This window comes from Myotis yumanensis, unplaced genomic scaffold (genome assembly GCF_028538775.1).
Source record: "Myotis yumanensis isolate MYYU_CA2020_CCGP unplaced genomic scaffold, mMyoYum1.0.hap1 SCAF_23, whole genome shotgun sequence".
Taxonomy (NCBI): domain Eukaryota; kingdom Metazoa; phylum Chordata; class Mammalia; order Chiroptera; family Vespertilionidae; genus Myotis; species Myotis yumanensis.
Genome location: NW_027223774.1, coordinates 12824557 through 12848981, shown reverse-complemented (window position 1 = coordinate 12848981; position 24425 = coordinate 12824557). Strand labels below are relative to the sequence as shown.

The following is a 24425-nucleotide window of genomic DNA, read 5'->3' as shown; positions in this document are numbered from 1 at the left end:
CATGCTTGGACCCATGACTCCCTTCTCTCCCAAATCCCCTCCCTGAACAATATACAAACCAGTCTGCGCTCAGCCTTATAAATACGGATTTTATAGAAAGGACCAATTCAAAATTGGTCAGATGCCACACGCCAGAGGCTTCCAGAACCACAGGGATGAAAAAACAAGAACAACAACAAAAAAACAAAACCCAAACAGAACAAACAAAAACACCCCAGACCCAACTGCCTGAAAAATCAAGGTCTCAGTTAACCAAAGGCTTTTTCTGAAGAAACATCTGTGGCTCAGGGTGGAGACCCTAAAGCCTGAACAAGTACCCAGAGCAGAAGGAAAACAACCAAATTCAAACCCACAGTCCCTGCCCACTGGCCCCCAACGCCGTCAAGAGCGAGGCAAAGGGCTTCACAGCTTTTTTTTTTTTTTTTTTTTTTAAGCGGTGGTGATGGTAAATAGCTTAAATAATGGGAGGAGGGAAATTTTTATAGTTCAGCTTTCTTTTTTCTTCCCCTGTGGGGGAAGTGGAGAGACTAGTAGCTTGAGGTTAAGGAGAAAACTGATTTTTATTGTTTTAATGGGGAAAACATGTAGAAATGGCAGGCTGCCATGAAACGTACCTAATTTGATCCGTGATCCTGGCCCCCAATTCCTGAAGAGGAGGTAGGCCCTGGCACAGGTTAGGAGAGGTACCGGCCTTGGGTGCTGCAGCCTCTTGGGAGAGAGCGCACAGCCCCAGTGCAGAGAATGGGGATGGCTAGGGGGGAGCAGAAGGGGGCCAGGACGGGGGAACCCTTAAGTAGTACCAAAATTAGCTGCCGTCTGCTTCCTGCTGGTGGCTCCCTGGGGTGTCGCGTGGCAGGAAGGGTGCTAGGGCTGAATGGAGAAGAAACTTGAGATGCTATAAAAAACACCCTCCACGAGGGTCCCTGGCCCTGGGTCTCAAGAATAGAAAACCAACAGGGGTCAGTCAGTCAGAGTGCTGTCTTCAGTCATCCCCCTGAAACCCAGCTCAGTCTGGAGGGGGATGAACACTGCCCGGACTGGGGGTAGGGCTGGTGACCAAGTCCTGGCGCTCGGCACCCACGGAGAGGGGCGGGCATGGTGGGCTCCCCCCCTCCCCTGGCTTCACCTCCCCTCCTCCCGGCCAGCCCGGCCTCCGCCCCCACCAGGCCCATTGCAGGGCAGCACCCAGTTGTTATCGTGCAGACCCAGGCGGCAGCCAGGCGTCTCTCGATCGGCTCGGCGGCAGCACATCCAGTAGGAGCGTCCGTAAGGCAGGTCATGGTGGTAGGGCTTAGGGTGCCAGCGGCAGAGTGACACGTCGCCCTTCTCGTATCTCTTGCGGCACTGCTTACAAGGGTCATCGCGGTAGAGGGGGTCTCGGCTCCAGCGCGAGTCTGTGGCCCGAACACCGAACGCTTCGATGATGCCCTTGAAGTGGTGGCAGGTGCACTTGAGGGCGGCCAGGGCCCGGGTGGGCAGGAAGCTGAAGATCTTGACCAGCACGTGCTCGGGAAGCAGAAGCATGTACTGCCGTGGCTCCAGCAGCCTCTGGATCTTGAAGCGGATTTCCAGGAAGTCGTGTGACACGTGCCGGTACAGGCGGCACAGGGAGGTGTCTGCTGTGCCCTCAGCGTCATCTGGGCCTGGTGCAGTGGCCGGCGAGTCTGCTGGGGGTGGCTCGGGAGGCCCGTCCGGCCCCCGGGACTGGAGGAAGAAGAGCTGGCCAGGTGGGGGTGGCTCCTCAGGACTGACCGTCAGGCACACTGTCTCCTCCTTCACATTCTTGGTACCATCCTTGCCAAAGAAGATGCACTCGTCCACCACGCCTGTCACCACCACATCCACGTGGAAGCCGGATGCTCCGCAGTCCCGGGCAGGGGGAGGAGGGGGTGCCGGGGGAGTGTCCTCGGGCCTGGCAGGGGCTGGGGCCTCCCCCTCACTGGCTTCGTCCGCCCTGGCCAGAAGGAACTCCACGTTGCTAGGGAGGGCGTCCCGAGAGGGACTGATGAGCTGGTACAGGTCACAGGTAATCTTGTCCTTGGCTCGGGCCCCTGGTCCTGGGCTGCCCGGGTAGGCACAGCCTGGCCGGCCCCCACTCCCGTTGGGCAAGCTGCCGTCTGGCGCACGGGGCTCTCGGCCATTGGAGATACGGAAGGCGATGCGTACCTCCCCGGGGCCTGGCCCAGGCCTCTCCTCCTTGCGGAGGCCCTTGGCTGGAGGGTTGTCCCGCTGAGCCTCGAAATGAGCCACCGCCTCAGCCACACGGCTGCAGTCCCCACCACCAGACCGCCGTTCAGACCCAAGCCCCTTGGCAGAACCACCCTGCTCTGCCGACACAAAGACCACAGGCGCTGGGGTGCCGGGGTGGGGATAGTTCTGCAAAGCCAGGGCAGCCCGCTGTTCCACCAGGGCCACCATCTCAGCCACAGAGAGCAGGTCCACATCCTCACTGGCTGCGGCTGGGGTCCCCTGAGCAGCAGGGGGCCCCTCCCGGCCCCCGGGGTCCGGCGGAGCTTTCGTAGGCTCAAGACAGCGCCTCCTCCGCTTGGCCTTGGAGCTGTCACTGCCCCAGTGCCCCTTGACCTTCATGGAGCTGGCCCGGCTGCCGCCACCACACTGGTGGGCCACAAAGAAGGCCACCTTCTCCTTTGTATTCCCAGGCTTGATCACATACCACGTGTCCAGCAGGACTCGACCCTCGTCACCAGCAGCGGCTGCTGAGAGGAGAGGGGCAGGCTGGGAGGAAGGGGCCTCCGTGGCCAAGGCGGGTGGCGTGTTCTCTGAGTGGGCAGGTCCATGGTCAGGCTCAGCCCTGCTGCCGGACTCAGAACAGGCTGACGGCTTGAGGGCTGTGGAAGGTGGGCGCGGCTGGTTCTGTGAGTAGGTGCCAAAGGGCCGGGGGCACCACAGCTGGAAGGGCAGGAGGCCGCCACGGTCCATTCTGGGGAATGGTGGGCGGACAGGCGGGGGTCACTGCGTCTCAGGACCTGGATGGTGGTGGGGTCCTCCACGGGCCACCTGGACACAGGAAAGAGGAGGTTGGGAAGCTGGAGGTGCCTGCCCTCCCAGTACCACCCTGACCTCCACCTGTCCTGTTGAAACTGACCAAATGAGACCACCAAGAACTCTATTCCTGCCCCACTGCACGTGAGCAAATGGAGAGCTGCAGAGGGGATGGGAATTCTCTTTTAACACCAGGAGCATGAGCGGAGAAGGCAGCTTGCTCCAACCCTATAGAGGTCTCTTGCTGTCATAATCTTAAACTTCAGTGAAAATATCACCTGACAGACAGCTCCTCCTTTTTCTATTTGCTCATCCAGTAGCCAGTTCCTGAAAAGACAAGAATTCCCAGCCCAGCCCACAGCTATCTACGCAAACCCACAGAAGGAATGAGATGGGTTGGGAAGGGGGATTCTGAGGCCAAGCCTGACAGGCCCTTAAGAAACTGGCTCCTCCCTTTGTTCAGCTCATGGGGCCCTTTAAGGATTTCTGAAAGCCGTGTATCCTCCCCCAGAAAAATGCATACACTTGCACAATACTGTGCAGGTAATTCCCTTAGGCAAATCTACAGACCCCTGGGATAAGTAAGCCTGTTCTAGCCCAGCCAGCATGGCTCAGTGGTTGAGTGTCGACCTATGAACCAGGAGGTCACAGTTCAATTCCCAGTCAGGACACATGCCTGGGTTGCGGACTTGATCCCCAGTGTGGGGTGTGCAGGAGACAGCCGATCAATGATTCTCTCTAATCATTGACGTTTTTCTCCCTCTTCCTCTCTGAAATCAATAAACATAGATTCAGTAAAAAAAATTAAAAAGAAAGCCTGTTCTAGTCTAGGCTCTCCAAGTTGTACAGGTAAACTGAGGGTCAGAGTGGGGAAGGCTACACAGTGCAAGACCAGGCCCTCAAACTTGCTTTCGGGACTTTTCAATTCAGGCTCTCTCTTTTTTAAAAATAGACTTTTATTGATTTCAGAGAGGAAGAGAGAGGGAGAGAAAGATAGAAACATCAGTGATGAGAGAGAATCATTGATTGGTTGCCTCCTGCACATCCCCTACTGGGGATCGAGCCCGCAACCCGGGCATGTGCCCTTGGCCGGAATTGAACCTGGGACCCTTCAGTCCACAGGCAGATGCTCTATCCACTGAGCCAAACCAGCTCTGTTAATAATGATCATTTTATTTTGCAACAATTTTGTATGCATGACCTAATCTGGAGGCAAATCTGCTTATGAGTCAGACATGACCACTTTTCACTGCAGGAACCATAAGGTAGCATATCCCTATCTCAATCCTTCCCTGACTCATCTGTCTCCAGACATTTCGAAACCAAAATACCTTCCAGACCTCAAACCTTCCACATGTCTATAGACCAGAGGTCAGCAAACTAAGGCCCTTGGGCCAAGGCTGGCCTACAGCCTGTCTTTGCAAATAAAGTTTTATTAAAACATGCTTATTTGTTTATGGCTGCTTTCATGCTACAATGGAAGAGTTGAGTAACTGCAATAGAGAACACATGGTCTTGCAAAGCCTACATCATTCATTATCTGGACCTTTATGGAAAAAGTTTGCTGACCCTTGAAGTACAGACTATCCTTGTAAATACAGGCAATTCCACAAATACCACTAAAACCCCACCTTTCATGGTCCATTCAAAATCGACAGCCTCCAAACACCCACAGACACCAGTCACAAAGACAGTTCCAATCCTAAAAATCTTTACTGCCCTTATCCCTAATCCCACCTACCACAAAAATTCTTACAGCCCCTGCTGAAATTCCAGTTCCTTACCAAAAAAAAAAAAAAAAAAAAAATTAAATTACACACAGCCCCTAAGACCTATAGATGCCTAAGTTTACTAACCACCAATACATCTAAATGCCCAGGAATGGGCATCAACACAGCAAAGGTGCTATCCCTCTCAACTTAACCACCCCCTGAAGTCCTCCAATCAGTTCCTATCCTCATCTCCAGAATATCAATGCCCCCCAAAATATCCAGACCCTTCCAAACTCTAAATTTCCAAACCTATAAATATCCCCTCCAGCACAGAAGACCCCAATCTCAAGGAACCCCTCACAAATCCCAGGCCTACCAAGAGCTCCTACACAGTAATTTCCCAAACTCACAGATGCCCGAAAAGTCCACTTTTCTGAAATCCCATACTCACCTCAAACTCTTTCTAAACCTTCACGTTATTCCCTAATTACACAGAAGCCTCCAAAATCGCAAAATAACTCACTAACACAGAAAAGTTCCCTAATACATAAAACTAATCACACATTTCTCATCTAAGGGACATCCCCGCCCTCCCCCCTCCGCCCCCAAGAAACCCTACGCATGTTTTAATAGCAGACAGGTGCTTACTGCAGGTCACTGCGAGCTAATTAGGTTCTGTTCTAACAATTCCTGCTCATCCCCCTGGTCCCCAAGAAGCAGGCAGTGCATTAGTCCCTGTGTCCAGATGAGGCACAGAAAGGATAAACCACAAATCTGAAGTCAGACAGGCAGGAAGAAGGAGGGACAGATAGGCAAACATCCAGGCATTCTTGCTCCAGAATTGGAACTCCTGTATTCTTTACTTGGCTTCTAAGTCTCTCCGTGAGCTCCTCAAATCATATATCCAGCAAACATCCCAAACCACAAAAGAGGCCCTACAACACACCGAACCTGTCACATTATAAAAGAAACCCAAACCCCAAGGCACCCTCTAAGCTCAAGGGAACCCTAAGTACTCCCCAAACCCAGCATACACTTGCCCAAGGCCCAAAATATCACTTCAATACAAAGGAAATCTCCCAATTTTGTAAGCGCCCCCCCCCGCCGCCCCCCCCCAACTCGCCAACCCCGAGACGACCCTCCAAAGCTAGACACGCCCCCAAGGCACCCTCACCCGCGAGCCCCGCCCCCTGCGGCGGGAGAAGGTGGAAGCCCACACGCATGCGTACAAGGAGAAGCGGGCCCGCCCACACTCCGGCAGCCGCGCGGCTGGGAGCACGACTAGTTTCCCCCCGCCCCTTTGTTGACAGAATCGCGCGTGACGTTCCCAGCCAATCAGCGGCTGCCGTTCGGGGCCGTGCCCATATAAGGAAGGCCTTGGCCAAGGGGCCCAACTTCGAAAGAGGGAGGAGTAGGCGAGAGGTGACGGAGGAGGTGTGGAAGCAGCGGCATGTAAGAGAACGTGGGACAATTCCCAACTTCCTGCTAGACGGAGGCACGAGGCCGGGACCGAGGCCACCGCGTTCAAGGAGAGGCTTATTACAGGACGTTCCCTTTACACAGGAACCCTGATTGACAACTGAGATTTAAAGAGCCAAACAGCTCTGAGATTGAGTCGCCCGGGCGGAAGAAAGCAAGCGGGAAGATCTGAGAGTGCCCAACTCTGGTTGGGAACCGTGAGGGCTAAGATCTGGGACGGCTGGATCACCTCACCCTGAAAACCAAACAGCAGATCTCTGCGACGGCTGCGGCCGGTCTAAACCCCTGCGCGTGGCATTCAAGGCTCAGGCCCTGTATCCAAAAGAACCTCTCCTTCCAGCCTTTCCAACGAGACACCCCAAATCTGACTCCGACTTAGCAATAAAAAGAATATTGAACACCTCAGCAATGACTTTTAAATACTGATTACCTGTTAAAATATTTATATAATTTAGTTAAAATACTTAATCTCTTTTTTGACCTTTTTAATGTGGCTACTAGAAGATTTTTTGATTACACCTATGGCTTGCATTATACTAGTATTTCTACTGAACAGCGCTGGTATAGATCCTTTTAATGCCGGGCTGATGGAAGAGGCACCCAAAGGTGTCTCCACTGCAGGCGCCCGTCCAGGCATCACTTATTCCCCCACCACACTGCTCCAGCCTTACCTGCTTCCAGCCACCTCACATCGCAGCTAGAAGGGTCTGGCACAAACCTGACCCTGTCCCTACCCAGTTCAAAACATGCCAAGACTCCTCAGTGCTCTTGGGGAAAAGCCCAGGTACCTACCTGGCCGACCCAGCCTCATCCCTCCCGAGTCCTCCACACCCGCCACGGACACCTAATCAGCACAGAGAGCAGATATAATAGCCTTTTCTGATGCTCAGTAGGAACTATTATCATCTGCACTATATGAAGAAACTGAGGCAGGACAAGCTGACTAACCAGCCCAAGGTCATACAGAACTGGTGCGACTGGAGCAGGGATGTGAAATCCGGGAATCCGATTCCAGATTACGGTGCTCTATTGTTTCACTATATATTTGCTGGGGTCTCTGCTCAGCCACCCCCTCTTCCAAGATGCTAGCCCCCCAGGCTCCACCTCTGGGCTCCCACCCTTGGCCTTGTTATCTATTCCCCAGAGCGCTTTCCCTCTACAGCAGCGGTTCTCAACCTGTGGGTCGCGACCCCTTTGGGGGTCGAACAACCCTTTCACAGGGGTCGCCTAAGACCATCAGAAAACACATATATAATTACATATTGTTTTTGTGATTAATCACTATGCTTTAATTATGTTCAATTTGTAACAATGAAATTGGGGGCCACCACAACATGAGGAACTGTATTAAAGGGTTGCGGCATTAGGAAGGTTGAGAACCACTGCTCTACAGTCTTTACATTTGCTGTTCCTGCTAACTAGAATGCTCCCCTGCCCCCCTGCAACCCCCAAATCTCCACATAGCTCAATTCCTTATTTCATTCCAGTCTTTGCTCAAATGTCACTTTAACAGAGAGGCCTTCCCTGAGCTCTCTTCCTGGAAACTACCACCTGCCCAGAGGGGCACCTTTGGGTTCCCTTGTCCCGGCCCTGCCCACTCGGGGTCATCACTGCCTAAAGATGGATTAGTCTCCTCCACTGGACTGGAAACCCAGGCCCGGGGGAGGGGAAGGGGGCGGGGGGGGGGGGTGGCGGGGGGGGGAGGAAAGGCCGGACGGACTATCATGGCCATCGTGATGTCCCCGGCAGCACTGCCCAGCATGAGACCAGGCGAATCAAAGCTCCCTTCCCTGCAGCGCCACTCCATGTCCTTACTTCATGAGGCCTTGGCAGTCTCAACTCTGTTTCACACCCAGATCTGTCTGTGTCCTAGCTGGAGGGATCACTGGGGCAGAATTTGCTAAATCCTCACACACTGAGCCAGGAAAAGGCCCTGAATTAGATCAGCTTCCAGAAAATGATCCACGAAGATCCATCACAACACAGAAAAGCAAAGTCAAAAGATGAAAAAAGACTGACCAAGCAACTACGAACCAAGAGACAAGTAGAGTGACATTACCACTTAAAAAAAACTTTTTTTGACAAAAGCAAAAGGTATTATTAGGGACAAAGATGGTGATAAAACAAACTGACCCATTATACATAAAAGTTCTCAACGTAAGTGCTCCTAAGGCAGAAACCTTAAGTAAATAAGTATCATGTCATAATTTGGCCTCAGAATAGAAACAGTCTTGATTATAAAAAACACACACGCACACACACACACAAAACTATGTAGCTTAATTCCTTGATAGTAAAATAAGAGAAAAAGATATAGTCAGCAATCTAAATTAAAAACTCAAGACAGGCGCTAGAATAGCTGTCAGCTCTTGGACTGAGCAGTCGAGAAGGTTCCATTTGAGTCAAGGGCACGGACCTCGGTTGCAGACCTGATTCCTGGCCCGGGTTAGCGTGTGTCTGAGAGGCAACCAATCAATGTGTCTCTCTCACATCAATGTTTCTCCCTTTCTGTCTCTTCCTCTCCCTTCCACTCTCTCTAAAAATCAATGGGGGGAAAATATCCTTGGGTGAGGATTAACAAAAAAAACATATACATTTAAGGCTGTTTGGATGAATGCACTGTGAAAACCAGTCTTAATGAATTCTTTAATGTATGTCTAAAACACGGTATAATACACAAGGAATTCTTGCCACTGGATAGTCTTCAATAAAAGTTTAACAGCAAAATAATAATAATAATAATAACAATAATAATAAGTGCTCCTAATACTATAGCCTCAAAATATATACAGCAAAACACAAGAAAACAAAGAGTTTGACACATCCACAATTGTAATGAGAAACCTTAACATCTCTCTCCATATAGATCAGTTGAAAAGATAAAATTAGTAAGGACTCGAACCACATAATGAATACCCTGGACGGGTTGCCCCCAACAATTTGAGACTCGACATTTTACATCCCTAGCCTGACAGCCAGAGGTTCTCCTGCATGCTGGCCCTGGGCTGGGTGCTCGGGACACAGAGATGACACTGAGCTCACCAGAAAGAGCGCATGGGAAAGGGGCAGACATCCAAATGACCAATCAGGACCAACATGAATACATTAGAGGGAAAATGATGATCACAACAGCAGTTATCACTTGAGCTCTCACTGTGAGCCAGGCTCTGCTCTCAGTGCTCTATAAACATTAACTCGGTCAATTCTCATATCTCACTGTTCTTAATCTCCTGTCCAAGATTAGGACATGGAGATACAGAATGGCTAAGTAATTGGCTTTGGACACAGCTTTGTGGCAAGAACTTTGAATCGAATGAACTTGGCTGTCTCCAGAGCACAAGTTCATGGTTTCATTCACTGAGTATACAGAAAACTTTGCAAGGGTCATCTTGTTCAGTCCTCAGTACCTTTGCACTCTCTGATCCCCCTGCCCAGGATGCTCTTCCCTAGAATCCACAAGGCTTTCCCCCTTACTCCTCCAGGTTTGGCTCAGAAATCACCTTCAAGAGACCTTCCTTGATTTAAAACTGCAGCACGCGCCCAACCCCCCTGCCCCCACCCCAATAGACATATACCCCTTCCCTGATTTATTTTCTCCTTAACATGCATTACTATCTAATATACTATAAACTTCACTTACAAAGTTTGTCAGCTTCCCCTCACTAAAATGAAAGCCCCCCACCCCCCGGGGCACTATTTTTGGCTAGTTTTGTCACTGCTATATCCCCAGCTTCTAGAACAGCGCTGAGCACCTGGCTACTCTGTGTGGTCCCAGGACAGCAGCCCCTGGGAGTGTCTCTTAGACATTCCGCAGCCTCCACCTGCTGAGTAAGAGCGTGATCTTCAACAAGATCTCTGGCGCTGTGGTACGCACATTTGAGTGTGAGACACAGTGCCTCAGCGCCTCGTAGGTGTGCAATGCATATTCGTTTGAATGAATGAACAAACTCCTAGCACTGACACTCACTCAGAACATCATCCATTTGGGACCTCTTGGTTCCAGCCACGCCCCACTGTGGAAATCCTGCGCCCAGGACGAAGGTGTCCTAATGCCCTCCCAAGCCACATGGGCTCTCTTCCTCTTGCAGCACCTGGCACTGCTGAATGACAACGACCTCCCCTCCACCCGTGGGTTTCTGGAAGGCCGGGCCTCTCCTCGAAGGTGCAGCTCCGGCCTCCACACTTGGCTCACTGGGGTAGTTCAGCTCTTCCCACCCCATCCCAGCCGGAGAGCGCTTTCCGGACACAAATCGGGCCACAGCACTCCCCTCCCCTGCTTCAAACCCTTCCACGAGAGGCGCAAACGCATAAAAAGAAGACATGTCCATAAACCCCTGCTCAGGAAGCTACTGGAGAATTTGCTTCTCCAAAAATGAAGGGGTAACCAAGAAAAAGGAGGAAGTGATCAGATTAGATAAATATGATCCAGCCCCGAAAAGAGGCAGCAGGAATCCCAGGGAGAGACCCGGACAGCTGTGCAGCAGAAACGCACAGACAGGAGAAGGGCTGACGATTAAGGAGCTAAGTGTGCAACTTAAGATGTTGTAAACAACATCGACAGCAAACCAAAGACAGAAGGAAATGATAAAAAACAGATGCCTGCCCCCGCCACCCCAGAAGCTGACTCCCCTTCCCCCACCTAGGGGTGCTTCCATCCCAGCGTCAGGGCTGTCGGGGTCATGCCCAGCACAGGGCTGGGCACAGAGCAGGTGCTCAGGGGATACGCTTGCTCAATCACACAGGAGTTAGCGGCAGGGCATGACCATGGCCCTCTTCCTGGTCCTGCTCCTTCCATCCCCAACTCTCTAGACCAGTGGTTCTCAACCTTCTGGCCCTTTAAATACAGTTCCTCATGTTGTGACCCAACCATAAAATTATTTTCGTTGCTACTTCATAACTGTCATGTTGCTACTCTTATGAATCGTCATGTAAATATCTGATATGCAGGATGGTCTTAGGTGACCCCTGTGAAAGGGTTGTTCGACCGCCAAAGGGGTCGCAACCCACAGGCTGAGAACCGCTGCTCTAGACCCTGCCACCCACCCCACCACCACTCTGTCCATAATCCTGATCCATCCATACCCATCTTGGCTTTTAGGCTTCAGGATCTGCTGACCTCTCTCTTTGGCAAGTTTTATTTTCTTTCTTTTTTTCCTCTCTCTCTTTTTTTAAAAGGCAGACTGCCACGTGCAGCGCCTCATTTGGATGTGTCCGGAGTCTTGGAAGCTTGACTACCCTACGTTCTCCTACAAATGGACCTTGAGACCTTGTTTGGAGGTTCTAGCAGGGGAGCGCAGCTACTCGTATACCCTTGACCGAAGACCGGTCCTCTCCTCTGGGGCAAAGGTCCTCCTCTTAGACCGAGCACAGCTTCAGGAGGATGCACATGGACCGGTGAGGGAGGAGGGGACACCCGCCTAGCCGGCCAGATCAGCCGAATCAACCCTGGCGATCAATGGGGTGACAGATGTCACAGCCAGATTGCCATCACATCAGAGTTTTCCTTTCTGACTAGTTAGTAAGCTCGCTAACAGTAGGAATCATGTAAATCCAAATTGTCAGGGTCTAGAGACCCAGGACACAGACAGAATCCAGGAAGGGCGTGTCAGCAACCCAGGGCTCCCCATTTCTGGGGGTGTAACCTCAGGCAGGATGCTTAACCCTCCATGCCTCAGTTTCCCCCACTGTAAAATGCAGATAATAACAGCACCCACTCACGGGTTAGTTGATGATTTACTGAGATCAACCCAGGAGAGCAATCAGTGCCAGCTAGGCACCCAGGGGAGCCTCATTATTCAGGTGCTGGGATTATTAAGAAAAAGTAAGACTACTTAAGAGTTTGGAAGTCACTGATGGGAGCCAAAGACTTCTTCCCTCTTTATTTCACATTCTGAAATTAATCTGAGCCTAGTCCCTCAAAATAACCAAGATATGGCCCTTCCTTTGTTCCTGTTGGGTATTGGATCTCACTTATTAATTGAACAGATATTTACAGAGCAGCTATTGTATGCCAGGCACTGTTCTGGAGAGAGGATCAATAAATACACAGTAAGTTTCAAGGTGACAAAGTATTAAAAATCCATAAAAACTAACATAGTAAAAGGGATCGGGATGTATAGGACGGAGGAAGGTCAGATCTTTTTCTATTTTGTTTATTCATTTATTTTTTAATCCTCACCTGAGGATATGCTTATTGATATTAGAGAGAAGGGAAGGGAGAGAGAGAGAGAAAAACATCGATTGGTTGCCTCCTGTATGCCGCCAACTTTCAGTGTATAGGACGCTGCTCTAACCAATGGAGCCACACCAGCCTGGTGGGAAGTTATGATCTTAATGAAGGTGTCAGATGGCATCACAAAGCAGGTAATAAGCCACATCTTTTTTTCCCCCCCCCACTTATTATTTTTTTAATCCTCACCTGAGGGTATTTTTCCATTGATTTTTAGACAGAGTGGAAGAGAGGGAAAGACAGAGAGAAATATCAATGTGAGAGAAACACATAGATCAGTTGCCTTCTGCACGCGCCCTGAGCAAGCCCAGGCCAGGGAAAAGCCTGCAACCGAGGTACGTGCCCTTGACCGGAATCGAACCCGGGGCCCTTCTGTCCACAGGCTGAAGCTCTATCCACTGAGCCAAACCGGCTAGGGTAGCCACTTCTTTTTAGAAGACCCGTGCTTTTAGGAATAATATGGATTACCACAGCTGCTAGAAATATACCCTTAAAAGTGGTTAAAAGTGGTTAAAAAAAAAAAGCATTTTATACAAGTAAGCTTCAGACAAACACAGGCTAGAAACACATTTAAGATGTCAAGAAAAGGCAAAATAACTTGGAACGCAGACATATTTTCTAAGACAAACAAATAAAGGAAAGAGGGGGGGTGGTGTCACATCACCCAGGGCGCCCAGACGTGACATACAGGAACAAGGATGAATGAGAGGTTGGCAACTTTTCCTCAAAGCTATATGATTACAGATAATTCACTGAGAGTTGGAGACAAAGTGTTAAAAATCCATGAGAACAATGACAAGCAGGCAACGCTGGCACGAGGGGCTGGAAGTGAATCAGTAATAGAGAAACCCAAACCAGAAAAATGAACACAAGTGCCACCAGAGCTGCAAAAGTGCCCCAGCGTTGTGGCAACAACGAGCTCCCAGAGGGCAGGCCCCAGCACACAGTAGGTGCTTTATCAACACTGTGGACTATTCAAGAAATAAACCCACATTTCCCAGAAGAGAAAACTGAGGTCCAGAGGGGTTAAATGACTTGCCCAAAGTCACACAGTTGATGGGTGATGGCACCAGGATTCAAATCTGGATGTTCTGGTTCTGGAGTGCACGCTCAATAAATAGTTCTTGAAAGAATGAAAATCATTAAAAGACTTCGCACTTATTAAGGGCTTCATAAGCATTAGTCATGTCATACATTAACCTCATCAACTCCTTACAAGAGCCTCATGGTCGGAATGTAGTCCCATTTTACATATAAGAAAACTGAAGTCCAGAGTGAGAACGCAACATGGCTAAGGACACACAGCGGCAGAGGTGGGGATTTGAACCTGGACCTATCTGACATCAATGCTTTTCTATCTCAGTCAGAGAACTTTCAAGAAAAACTCAGGACCAAAGTGTTTCAAGACGAATTTACAAAGTTGCTGAATTGCCATGTGAGGCCCTAATGACCAAAAGTGTGAGGGATGAAAAACAAACAGACAACAACTCACAGTTGTTAGAAAGATTTCCTATTCATTGAATACCTGGAATTGGGCCAGGCTGGGCATTGGCAAGTGAATTATTTATATTTGGCTGGGGATAGAGATGGGAATGAGGACAGATTGAGTTTCTGAGCACCCCCTTGGGGAGTCACCTGGGGAGCCCAGGGGTAGAGGATGGGGAATTAGAAGAGTCAGGATATGGGTGGACCTGGAAGAGAAAAGGAGGCAGCCTGGTTGATGTCTCACTCACTGGTCCCTCTCTACTGACTTCTGTATTTCCCATTCATGTTAAAAAAAAAAAAGAAAAAGACACTCGTGTACTGAGCACTTACTCCAAGCGCTTTACATGTTTACCTCCATGAACCTCCATTATAACCTTCTCAGGGTTACGGATCCCATTCTATAGTTGAGGAGGGGCCAAAAGACTTACACAGCAAGCAAATGGCAGAAGTAAAATTCAAACGTAAGAAAAGTCTCTGTCCCGCTCATGACTCTATTCATGACACTGTCCTTCAGTCCAAGGAGAGGGGACTAAATGACCGTGGTGGGAGCCAGATTCTGAGCCCAGATGCCTAGGTTGGAATCCTAAATCTACCATTTAATGCTGGATGGCCTTAGGAAAATTGCTTAACCTCTCTGTGCCTCTGCTGCCTTTCTGTAGAATGGAAATAACAGCACCTACATCTTAGAGGAGTGTCGTCAGAATTAAATGAGTTAATGTGCACAAGCGGCTAAGAACAGGGCCAGGCACTTCCTAAACAGTAAGTGTTAGCTGTAATCTGGTTAAGTGTTAGCTGTACTAGACAGAGGGGAGCCCCTGCATGCTTCTGAACTAGGGTGTGCCGAGATCAGTGTCAGGTTTTCAGAAAATGCCCCGGGGGGCTGGACTGGAAAGGAGGGAATCCATTAGCACCTGTGACCCAGTCACATTCCTGGGGTGGGGAACTTCTCACCCACAGCTCTGAGCCTGAGGACTCATGGCCAGCCAGGGTAGCGATCTTATGGCACCTCCCCTCCTCTCAGTGGCAAGTTGTTCCCACAATACAGATAAGGGCACACCGAGTTTCAGAGAGGGGAGACGTGCAACAGGCCACAAAGGAGTGGCAGCATAAGAGATCTGAATGCTGGACGACCCATACACATAACCCACTACACTTTTCTAAATCCCACTGGAGAAATAAGAATGCAAGAGGTTGTCTCGATGACGGGTCTGGTCATATTATCTTACAGTTCCGACTGTCCAGTTTGTCGGGAGTCGCTGGCTGGGCTACAGAAACTATCGCTACGTCCAGGCTCCTAATCTCACGTTCCCATCCCAGCCCCAGTCCTAGAGCCCAACTCACACACCACTCGACCATTGATTTCTCTTGCCCACTATCTAAACTTGCTCGCTGGTTCCCAATCCGACTCAGAGGCCCACATCCACCGCATCCACAACTGGCTTCTCCCTCGAAACCTCCAGACCCCCTCATTCATCTGGCCCTGACCACCCATGCTTTTTCATATCCTCCCGGTTAACCCCCTCAAAACTGCCCCCATCAGGGCCTCTGCCTGGACGCCTAGTCCTTTCTCCAATTCAGGACTCCCTTCCCTAGCTCTGAGCCCCCTTACAATCAATCCCAAAGCTCGACTCCCTCGCCACCTCCAACACCCATCCCCAGCCCCCATTCCTCTACTCCCTCCGGCTCCCATTCCCCCCAACCCCCTCCCCGCAGCGATTTCCCTTCGTCCAGCCCTTTCTTTAGCCCCTACCTCTTCCCTGTCGCCACCCGGTCCCGAACCCCCGCCTCGGCTCTTAAGCGCCCCCCGGCCCCCGCTCAGGGTTCTCACCATCTCCCCGCGCCGAAGCTCCCTCAGCTACGCGGGTTTCCCCCCACTCGCTCCTCTCCAGCCTCCCCTTCCGGGTTCCCGCCCCGAAGCCCGCTGGGAATTGGAGTCCGCACGGCCACGGACTACACCTCCCAGAAGGCAACACGGTCAAGCTTGGAGGTGGGGAAGGAAGCATACTGGGCGGGCAGAGGAAAAGAATGACTCTAATTCCCTGGAGGCAAAGAGAGCACTTGGCAGCGCAGGCGCAGAGAGCGCCCCCGCCAGGCGCTCTAGGAGATGGAGTCCAGCCTCCTCCATTTTGGCCCGGGGCCCTCGGAAAGAGAATTGAGAAAATTGCAAAGGGAAGGCTGTGAGGGGTGGAGAATTTGGAAAGGACAAGTTTATCGATTTACTTAAACTGATTAACGCAATAATTAACAGTGCCCTGTATTTCGTCAAACACTGTCCCATCCATTTCCCCCCCACCCTGGTTTTCTTACCACCACCTCCTAATTTACAAATGAGAAAATTAAGCTTTGGAAGGGAAGATACCCCATGCGCTAGGAACTTGTCCACATCGTAGTAGGAATACAAGCTCCACGAGGACAGGCACCTTTGTATATATTGTACAAACACCCGCAACAGCGTAAATAAGTGTAAAAACAGTGTAAATTCCCAACTTGCCTCATGTTAATTATATGAGACACCCTGCAAACAGCCCTAGTAAGAATTATTCCAAAATTATAAATATGGCAGAAAGAGATTAAACCTCTTCTCCATGGCAGCACAGCGAGAAAGTGATTGGAACTGAAATGAGTTGGACACCGGGGCCTCCATCCGGCATTTACATTCCAGGCCATCCTCCTGGTCGGCCATGAGAGTGAGCTTTCTAAAATGGAGAGTTTGCTATATCAAAGCACATACATCTTCACGAAGGGAACTGCTACTAAGGCCCAATTCCAATGGTCCCCTTCTTTGGTTTTCTCAATGTATTGCACTGCAATTAGCCCCTGCCCCACTGTATTCCCAAGCTCCGTGAGCCCTCCAGACTGAGCTGGGAAAATCACGGCTAAATTCCCAACCTGCCGCGTGGTGCTTGGCAACAGTAGGCCCTCGTGAGATACGCGCTGACGGGAAAAGATGGAAATGGGACACTGGAGGGACTGAGGGGGACAGGACGGTCCAGAGGTGGCAGTTGAGAAGACCCCGCCTCCTCTCCATTAGGAACCGCGGGCCCAGGACCAGCTAGAGCCCCTAGGGGTCGCGGTCTGTGGAGGCGTGGCCAGGCGGGGCGGGGGCGGGACCCGCAGCGCAGACGGACAGCTGACTGAGCGCTGATTGGTCGGCACTTTGGCGCGCTCCAGCAAGGAAGTGTCAGGAGGCACGAGGCCGAGTTCGCGCCATGCTAGAAGACAGGGCCCTTCGCTCGGCGCGCGTGCGCACGTCCACTCGCACCCTGCCCTTTCCCGCTTCCAGTCTCGCGCCCAGCACTCTTGGCGGGAACTGTGGGGGGCGTGGCTTGGCCTCCGGGGCGCACGCGGCTCGGCCCCAGGGGCGCACGCTTGGTCTTCTCAGGCCTGCGCCGGGGCATTCGCGCCTCCCCCACGCCTGGGATGGGAACGAGGTGACTGAGGCCGGCCTGGGGCCCGCACGCACCGCCAGCCGTCCAGGACCCGCAGGAGACGCAGTCCAATCCCGCTCCCAAGTGTGGGGCTGGCGCTAAACCAGAAGGGGTGCCTCACGCCATTTTGCACGTCCTGAGGCGGGTGCTGGAGGCTGAGGGGAATCGGGGTGGGGAACTGACCAGCATACGGGCCTCGCTCCACGCGTGAGCAGCGCAGTGGGGCGGCGGCCTGGCCTCCCTCCGGGCCTTCCAGGGCGTAGGGGCGGCTAACACGCTCCGCCCCCCCGCCCGCGTGCAGGGCGGTGGCTGAGGCGGACAGGAATGGCAGAGCTGAGGGAGGGTTCGAGGCGGGGCCTCGGTTTGGGGGTTTGGGGGTCCGGGCTCACGTTTGAGACTCGGCAAGGCTCTTGAATAGGTGTGGGGACCTGGGCCCTCAGGATTTGGGTGTGGATAGAACGAGTTTTGGAATCTGAAGGTCTTGGATTCTGTGACAAGAAGCTTCCCCGTTGGAGTCAGAGTCCCTAATTTGGGGGCGTGGAAGTCGGGGTTCTGAGTTCTGGTGTATCGTTCTGAGGGTCTGGGGTCAAATCTGGGGGGGATTGAAGTCTCAGTGTAGATGCGGGGTCCGGAATCTCAATGTAGAGCCCGGGGTATGCGATTTAGGGTCTGGAGCCACCGTTTGGAACCTTGAGAATTAAGTTTTAGGGCCCGGGGTCCCTGGAGTATGGGGCTTCCATTTTATTTTATTTTATTTTATTTATTAATTAATTTATTTATTTATTGGCGGGGGAGTGGCTTCATTTTATTTATTTATTTATTGGCGGGGGGCTTCCATTTTATTTATTTATTTATTGGCGGGGGGAGGGGCTTCCATTTTATTTTATTTATTTTTGTTTTTGGGGGGAGGGGGCTTCAGTTTTAGAGTCTGGGTCTCAGAGTGGGACTCACAGGCAAGGTCTGTCTTGGGGTTGGGGTCATGACGTGAGGGTCTGAAGGGACACTTTGGGGGTGTTGGGGTCTTCCTTTAGGACCTGAGGTCAGTTGGGAGGGGCTGAGGTTTGCCTTGCGGGGCTTGGATTTCCTTAGGATTGGGGTTCTCTGCGTGCAGTTTGTGGTCTGTTATTCTAATATTAGGATTGGGGTCATATTTCTGGGTTCGAAGTTGAGTTGATGGGTCTTGTTCAGTGGTCGGCAAACTCAGTCAACAAAGCCAAATGTCAACAGTACAACGATTGAAATTTCTTTTTTTAAAAAAATATATTTTAGCCAAAACCGGTTTGGCTCAGTGGATAGAGCGTCGGCCTGCGGACTGAAGGGTCCCGGGTTTGATTCCGGTCAAGGGCATGTACCTGGGTTGCGGGCACATCCCCCGTAGGAGATGTGCAGGAGGCGGCTGATCGATGTTTCTCTCTCATCGATGTTTCTAACTCTCTATCTCTCTCCTTTCCTCTCTGTAAAAAATCAATAAAATATATTAAAAAAGAAAAAATATATATTTTATTGATTTTTTACAGAGAGGAAGGAAGAGGGATAGAGAGTTAGAAACATCGATGAGAGAGAAACATCGATCAGCTGCCTCCTGCACACCCCCCACTGGGGATGTGACTGCAACCAAGGTACACGCCCCTGACCGGAATCGAACCCAGGACCCTCCAGTCCGCAGGCTAACGCTGTATCCACTGAGCCAAACCGGTTAGGGCTGAAATTTCTTTTGAGAGCCAAACTTTTTAAACTTAAACTATATAGGTAGGTACATTGTTATTAACTTAATTAGGGTGCTCCTAAGGCTTAGGAAGAGCCACACTCAAGGTGCCAAAGAGCCGCATGTGGCTCGCGAGCCTCGGTTTGCCGACCACTGATCTAGGGCATCTCAGTCTCAAGAGTTTCGGGTTTTTAGGTTTGGACGGGCTCCTTTTTGGGCTCTAAACCCTCGCTTTGGGAGTTTAAAGCTGTATAGTGTTAATGTTTTAGCATCACAGCTTAGAGAGGTTGCAGGCCACAGTTTGCAGGCCTGGCGGGCTCCGTGTCAGGGCCTGACATCTCGCTATGAAGACTGAGGTTCTGGAGTCTTTAGTTTTAGCTCTGGGTCATGACTTGGGGCCCCCATTTACAATGTGGGGTTCACAGGCTTCAGTGCAGAGTTTTGGGGTAATGATTTGGTTTGGGGGCCCATCTGTGTGGGGCTCAGGAGCACCCTTTTGGGATGTCTGGTGTTCAGAGCACCCTGCCCGTCGGGCCGCCCCTTCCTCCTGGAATCCCGAGGTCACTAACGAGTCTTTCCCTTTCCCTCTCTGCAGATGTGGGGTGCCAGCAGCTATCTGTGTTTCCCTGAGCGTCCCAAAGCCGGGTCTCTGAGTTCCAGTGACAGGTAAACACGCCCCCTCCCCACCTTCCTTACGGCTCCAGCCACTCCGGTGGACAAGAATAGAAATAATGCTTATGGAGCACTTTGTTTTTCCAGAGTCTTTTCTAAGCCTTTTGTTTCTTGGATATGCTTTAATTCTTTTAAAAGTATATATATTTTTATTGATTTCAGAGAGGAAGAGAGAGAGAGAAACATCAGTGATGAGAGAGGATCAAGATCGGCTGCCTCCTGCACGCCCCCCACTGGGGATCAAGCCTGCAACCCGGGCATGTGCCCTTGACCAGAATCAAACCAGGGACCCTTCCGTCCGCAGGCCAACGCTCTATCCCAGTGGTTCTCAACCTTCCTAATGCCGCGACACTTTAATACAGTTCCTCATGTTGTGGTGACACCCACCATAAAATTATTTTTGTTGCTACTTCATAACTGTAGTTTTGCTACTGTTATGAATCGTAATGTAAATATCTGATAGGCAGGAAGTATTTTCATTGTTACAAATTGAACATAATTAAAGCATAGTGATTAATCACAAAAACAATATGTAATTATATATGTGTTTTCCGATGGTCTTAGGCGACCCCTGTGAAAGGGTTGTTCGACCCCACGGGGTCGCGACCCATAGGTTGAGAACCGCTGCTCCACTGAGCCAAACCAGCCAGGGCCACATGCTTTAATTCTAACAACTCCACAAGGAATGTAACTACCATTTGCAAGGTCAGAGAACTCTGAGGTGGTTGGCAAAGGTCATCCCTCAGCCCTTGCAGGCTTTGGCATTCTGAGTGTCTTAAATGCTCTTCCTTCCTTCCTTTTATACCCATATTCATTCTTCCATCAAGCACGTACCCAATGTCAGGGATCTTAGAGAGGGGATTTTCACAGCAGATTGAGGGTTGGATCACTTTTCTCCTTCCCTCCAAAGTCAGGATAAAGAAAAAATAGCTTGGCTGGCGTGGCTCAGTGGTTGAACATTGACCTATGAACCAAAAGGTCAGGGTTTGATTCCTGGTCAGGGCATATGCCTGGGTTGCAGGCTTGATCCCCAGGGTGGAGAATGCAGGAGGTAGCCGATCATTCTCTCTCATCACTGATGTTTCTATTTCTCCCTCTCCCTTTATCTCTGAAATCAATAAAAAGATATTTTTAAAAAAGAAAAGAAAACATAGTCTGCCCTTGCTGGTATGGCTCAGTTCGTTGAGCATCATCCTGTACACCAAAGGTCACCAGTTCAGTTCCCATTCAGGGCACATGATTGGGTTGTGGGCTTGGTCCCCTGCAGCTGTTCGATGTTTCTCTCTCCCTCTCCCTTCCTGTCTAAAATCAATAAAGACATTTAAAAAAAAAAAAGAAGAAAAGAACCCTGACCAGTTTGGCTCAGTGGATAGAGTGTCGGCCTGCGGACTGAAGGGTCCCAGGTTCAATTCCAGTCAAGGGCATGTACTTTGATTGCAGGCGTATCCCCAGTGGGGGGTGTGCAGGGGGCAGCTGATCGGTGTTTCTCTCTCATTGATGTTTCTAACTCTCTATCCCTCTCCCTTCCTCTCTGTAAAAAAATCAATAAAATATATAATTTTAAGAAAACATATGCAAGGGTTTAGAAAAAAAAGAAGAAAATAAAAAATAGCCACAGGTCATCATATACCCTACTGTTCCCATCTCCCCCCATGACTTTCTGTCCATTCATCTCTTCATTTATTAACTCCAAAAATAAGTGTCTACTTTGTTCAAATTCTCTACTTAGGTACTGTGCTCAGAAGGAGCACTCTGAAGAAAATGAAGAATGCCCGTCCCGCTGCCCATTCCTCCTGGAATCCCAGAGGTCACCAGCAATGCATGCTCTTCCCCCCATTTCTAGATGTGGGGTCCTTGTATTAAGAAAGACTCTTAGTTGCAATTAACAGAAACCTAGCTGAAACCAGCTTAAGCCTAAAAGGGGAATTATTGGATTCTTTAAACAAAAAATGCAGAGGCATCAGGCTTTGCTGGTTCCAGGTAGGGGTTAAATGGTGTTGACATGAAACTGCCTTTCTCAGCTCAGCTATGGTCCATGTTGGCTTCCTTCTCCAGCAGGCCCCCCCTTTGTTAGGATAAGATGGCTTCCAGCAGCTCCAAATCCAGATCTTGCTAACTTGACAACCCCAGCACAGTCCCATTCCAGAATCCATTGACTCTAATTGGCCAGACCTAGGTTACGACCCCAATCCTGAACCAATCCTGTTTGGCTGGACCTGGCTTCTGTGCTCCCTAGTGGAAGGGGAGGTTGATGTTAGCCTCTCTGAACCACATAGACTGAGAGAGGGGCAGGGGTGTTCCCCCAAAGGAAACTATTACCAGAAAAAGGGGGGATTGGATGTTGGTCAACCCAAAACAACAGATCTATCAATCATACTCATACAATACACACCTCCACCCCATTCTCTAATATCCTTTATCCCTCAATCATTCTGACAAATGACTGCCTTCTGTCTGGAACTAATCTTTTGTGAGCACTCCCTATGTTCCAGGTACTATGTTGAACACCTTCCTGACAAGATCAAACTTCCTAAGCCACCTGCATTTTATAAATGAGTTAAAAACAGGCTCAGAGAGATGAAAGCAATTACCAAAAGTCACACAGCCGGTGGCAGCACTGGGATTCCAATCTAGGTCTGTCTGCTTTGAAAGTTGAAGCTTATAGCCAATTGTTATGCTGCCTCTTGGGCTTGCTCCCTGATTTGTTCCACTTGGGGCAGCTCTAACTCTTAAATTCCTGTGCATGTTAGAGCAAATGAAGGACCAGGCCTTGATTTGTCCACACCTTATAGAAATTGGGACTGGCTCTTGGTTAAGGCTCCTTCCAGCTCCCATAACATAAACTAGGAAGTGTTTAGACGATTTAGCTCAGGGAAGAGGAAACCCAGGAATTAGTCATTTGTCATTTCAGAGCCCAAGAGGCTGTCACAAGACAGAAGGGAGTATTCATTAATTCAACAGTTTTTTTATTGAGCACCTACTAAGTGCTGGGCATTATTCTAGGAGCTGGGGATAAAGTCAGGGCCACATTATGATGTTCGTGGCCATAGGCAATTTTGTCTTCTTGGGCCCCTTCCCCTGTTAAAAGCATATTAAAAATTATAGTTAATGACAGCATTGATATAAAGATGAATATAATCCAAGTTGGATTATATGCGTTTTTTTCTTCTGATTTTAAAGAAATTAAAACATTTTCATAAGCCCCTAAAAGTATCACGGGCCCTAGGCACCTTATCTACTATGCCTACGTGATGTCAGCCTGGGGTATAGCAATAAATAAAAAAGACAAAAATCCTTTCCGTTGTGGAAGGATTGTTTATAATAAACAAGATTTCGTATGCTGATAAATGATAGAGCAAGTAACAAAAATGTGCTTATTTAGATTGAGTGGTCAAAAAAGAACTTTCTGAAGAGGTTACATGTTTTTTAAAATATTTTTATTGATTTCAGAGAGGCAGGGAGAGGGAGAGAAATAGAAACATCAATGATGAGAATCATTGGTCAGCTGCCTCCTGCATGCCCCACACTGGGGATCGAGCCTGCAACCCGGGCTTGTGCCCTGACTGGGAATTGAACTGTGACCTCCTGGTTCATAGGTTCAACCACTGAACCACGTCAGCCGGGCAGTTACATATTTTTTAAATCCTCCCCTGAGGATATGTTTATTGATTTTTTTTTTTTTTAAGAGAAAGAGAAACATCTATGTGAGTTCAGTTGCTTCCCATACACGCCCCAATTGGGGATCAAACCTGCAACCTTGGTATGTGCCCTGACCGACAACACTCCAACCAACTGAGCCACTTGGCCAGGGCCAAAGAGGTTACATTTTAGATCAGCGGTGAATGGGAAAAAAGAAACCATCCATGCAAAAATCAGGGCAAAAGAACATTCAAATGGAGGGAATAGTAAGACCCTAAGGCAGAAATAAACTTGGCAGTTTAGAAAAACAGAAAAGGGATCCATGTGGCTGGAGCTGACCTGTCCCCCACAGACCCAGAGGGCAGAGCTGGGGTAAGTGGGTGAAAAGTATAGAGACTATGAAGAAAGAACTTGACTAAAACCATAACCATCAGCAAGGAAAGGGGCAGCCTTGGGAGGGAGGATCTGGCTCCCAGAGGCCCCTGTGAGCAGAGCCCAGGTCACACCAATTCAGGACTACTGCCCAGAAGATGCCAGGATTTTGTGATTCTTAACCACCTTATGTTCCCTCCAAAAAATGTTTGCATAGAAGGCTCTCTTGGTGCTTTGCAAAACCCAGAGGAAACACCCAAGGACTACAGTTAGTATGAAACCCTTTTGTTCAGACATGGCCAAATGTCTGACACTGGGCCTGGATATTTTTTCGTCCTTGCTTCCTGTGTTGCTTCTCACAGCTCCTCTAGAATGGAAGAAAAGTGATATGCAAAGAATATCAGGGCTAGACAGGGCTTTAGAGATCAGCCTTCCCAGTTTTCCTCCAAGGACAGAACCCCAACACCCTTCCTCTTCAAAGGTATGGTGTCTGCCAGGAGGGAACTAGAGACCGATTGCTGATATATTTTTCTTTCATTCCTTCATTCAGTCGACTAATATGTATCATTTTATGTATTCATAGTGGTTTTGAGGAGATGAACTAATGATGTCATCCCCTGTGTAAAGCCCTTTAATGGCTTCCTGTTGGTCTTAGAACAAAAGCAAAACTCTTCCGTACTATGAGCCTACAAGACCCTGCC

At 49.8% G+C, this 24425-nt stretch overlaps 1 protein-coding gene across 1 annotated transcript; it reads right to left on the bottom strand.

Annotated features, from left to right (window-relative positions):
* Positions 1 to 69: 69 nt before the first annotated feature.
* FBXO46 (F-box protein 46) lies at positions 70 to 15808 on the bottom strand. The gene is made up of 2 exons (XM_070402610.1): positions 15737 to 15808; positions 70 to 3018 (listed from the first exon to the last, which is right to left on the bottom strand). Exon 2 carries the CDS (start codon positions 2938 to 2940, stop codon positions 1123 to 1125), a length of 1818 nt encoding a protein of 605 aa, XP_070258711.1. The 5' UTR covers positions 2941 to 3018; positions 15737 to 15808; the 3' UTR covers positions 70 to 1122.
* Between the last annotated feature and the right edge of the window lie 8617 nt (positions 15809 to 24425).

Excerpts from the sequence above, each read along its gene's own strand:
- FBXO46 (XM_070402610.1), bottom strand. The coding sequence starts at position 2,940 with ATGGACCGTGGCGGCCTCCTGCCCTTCCAGCTGTGGTGCCCCCGGCCC.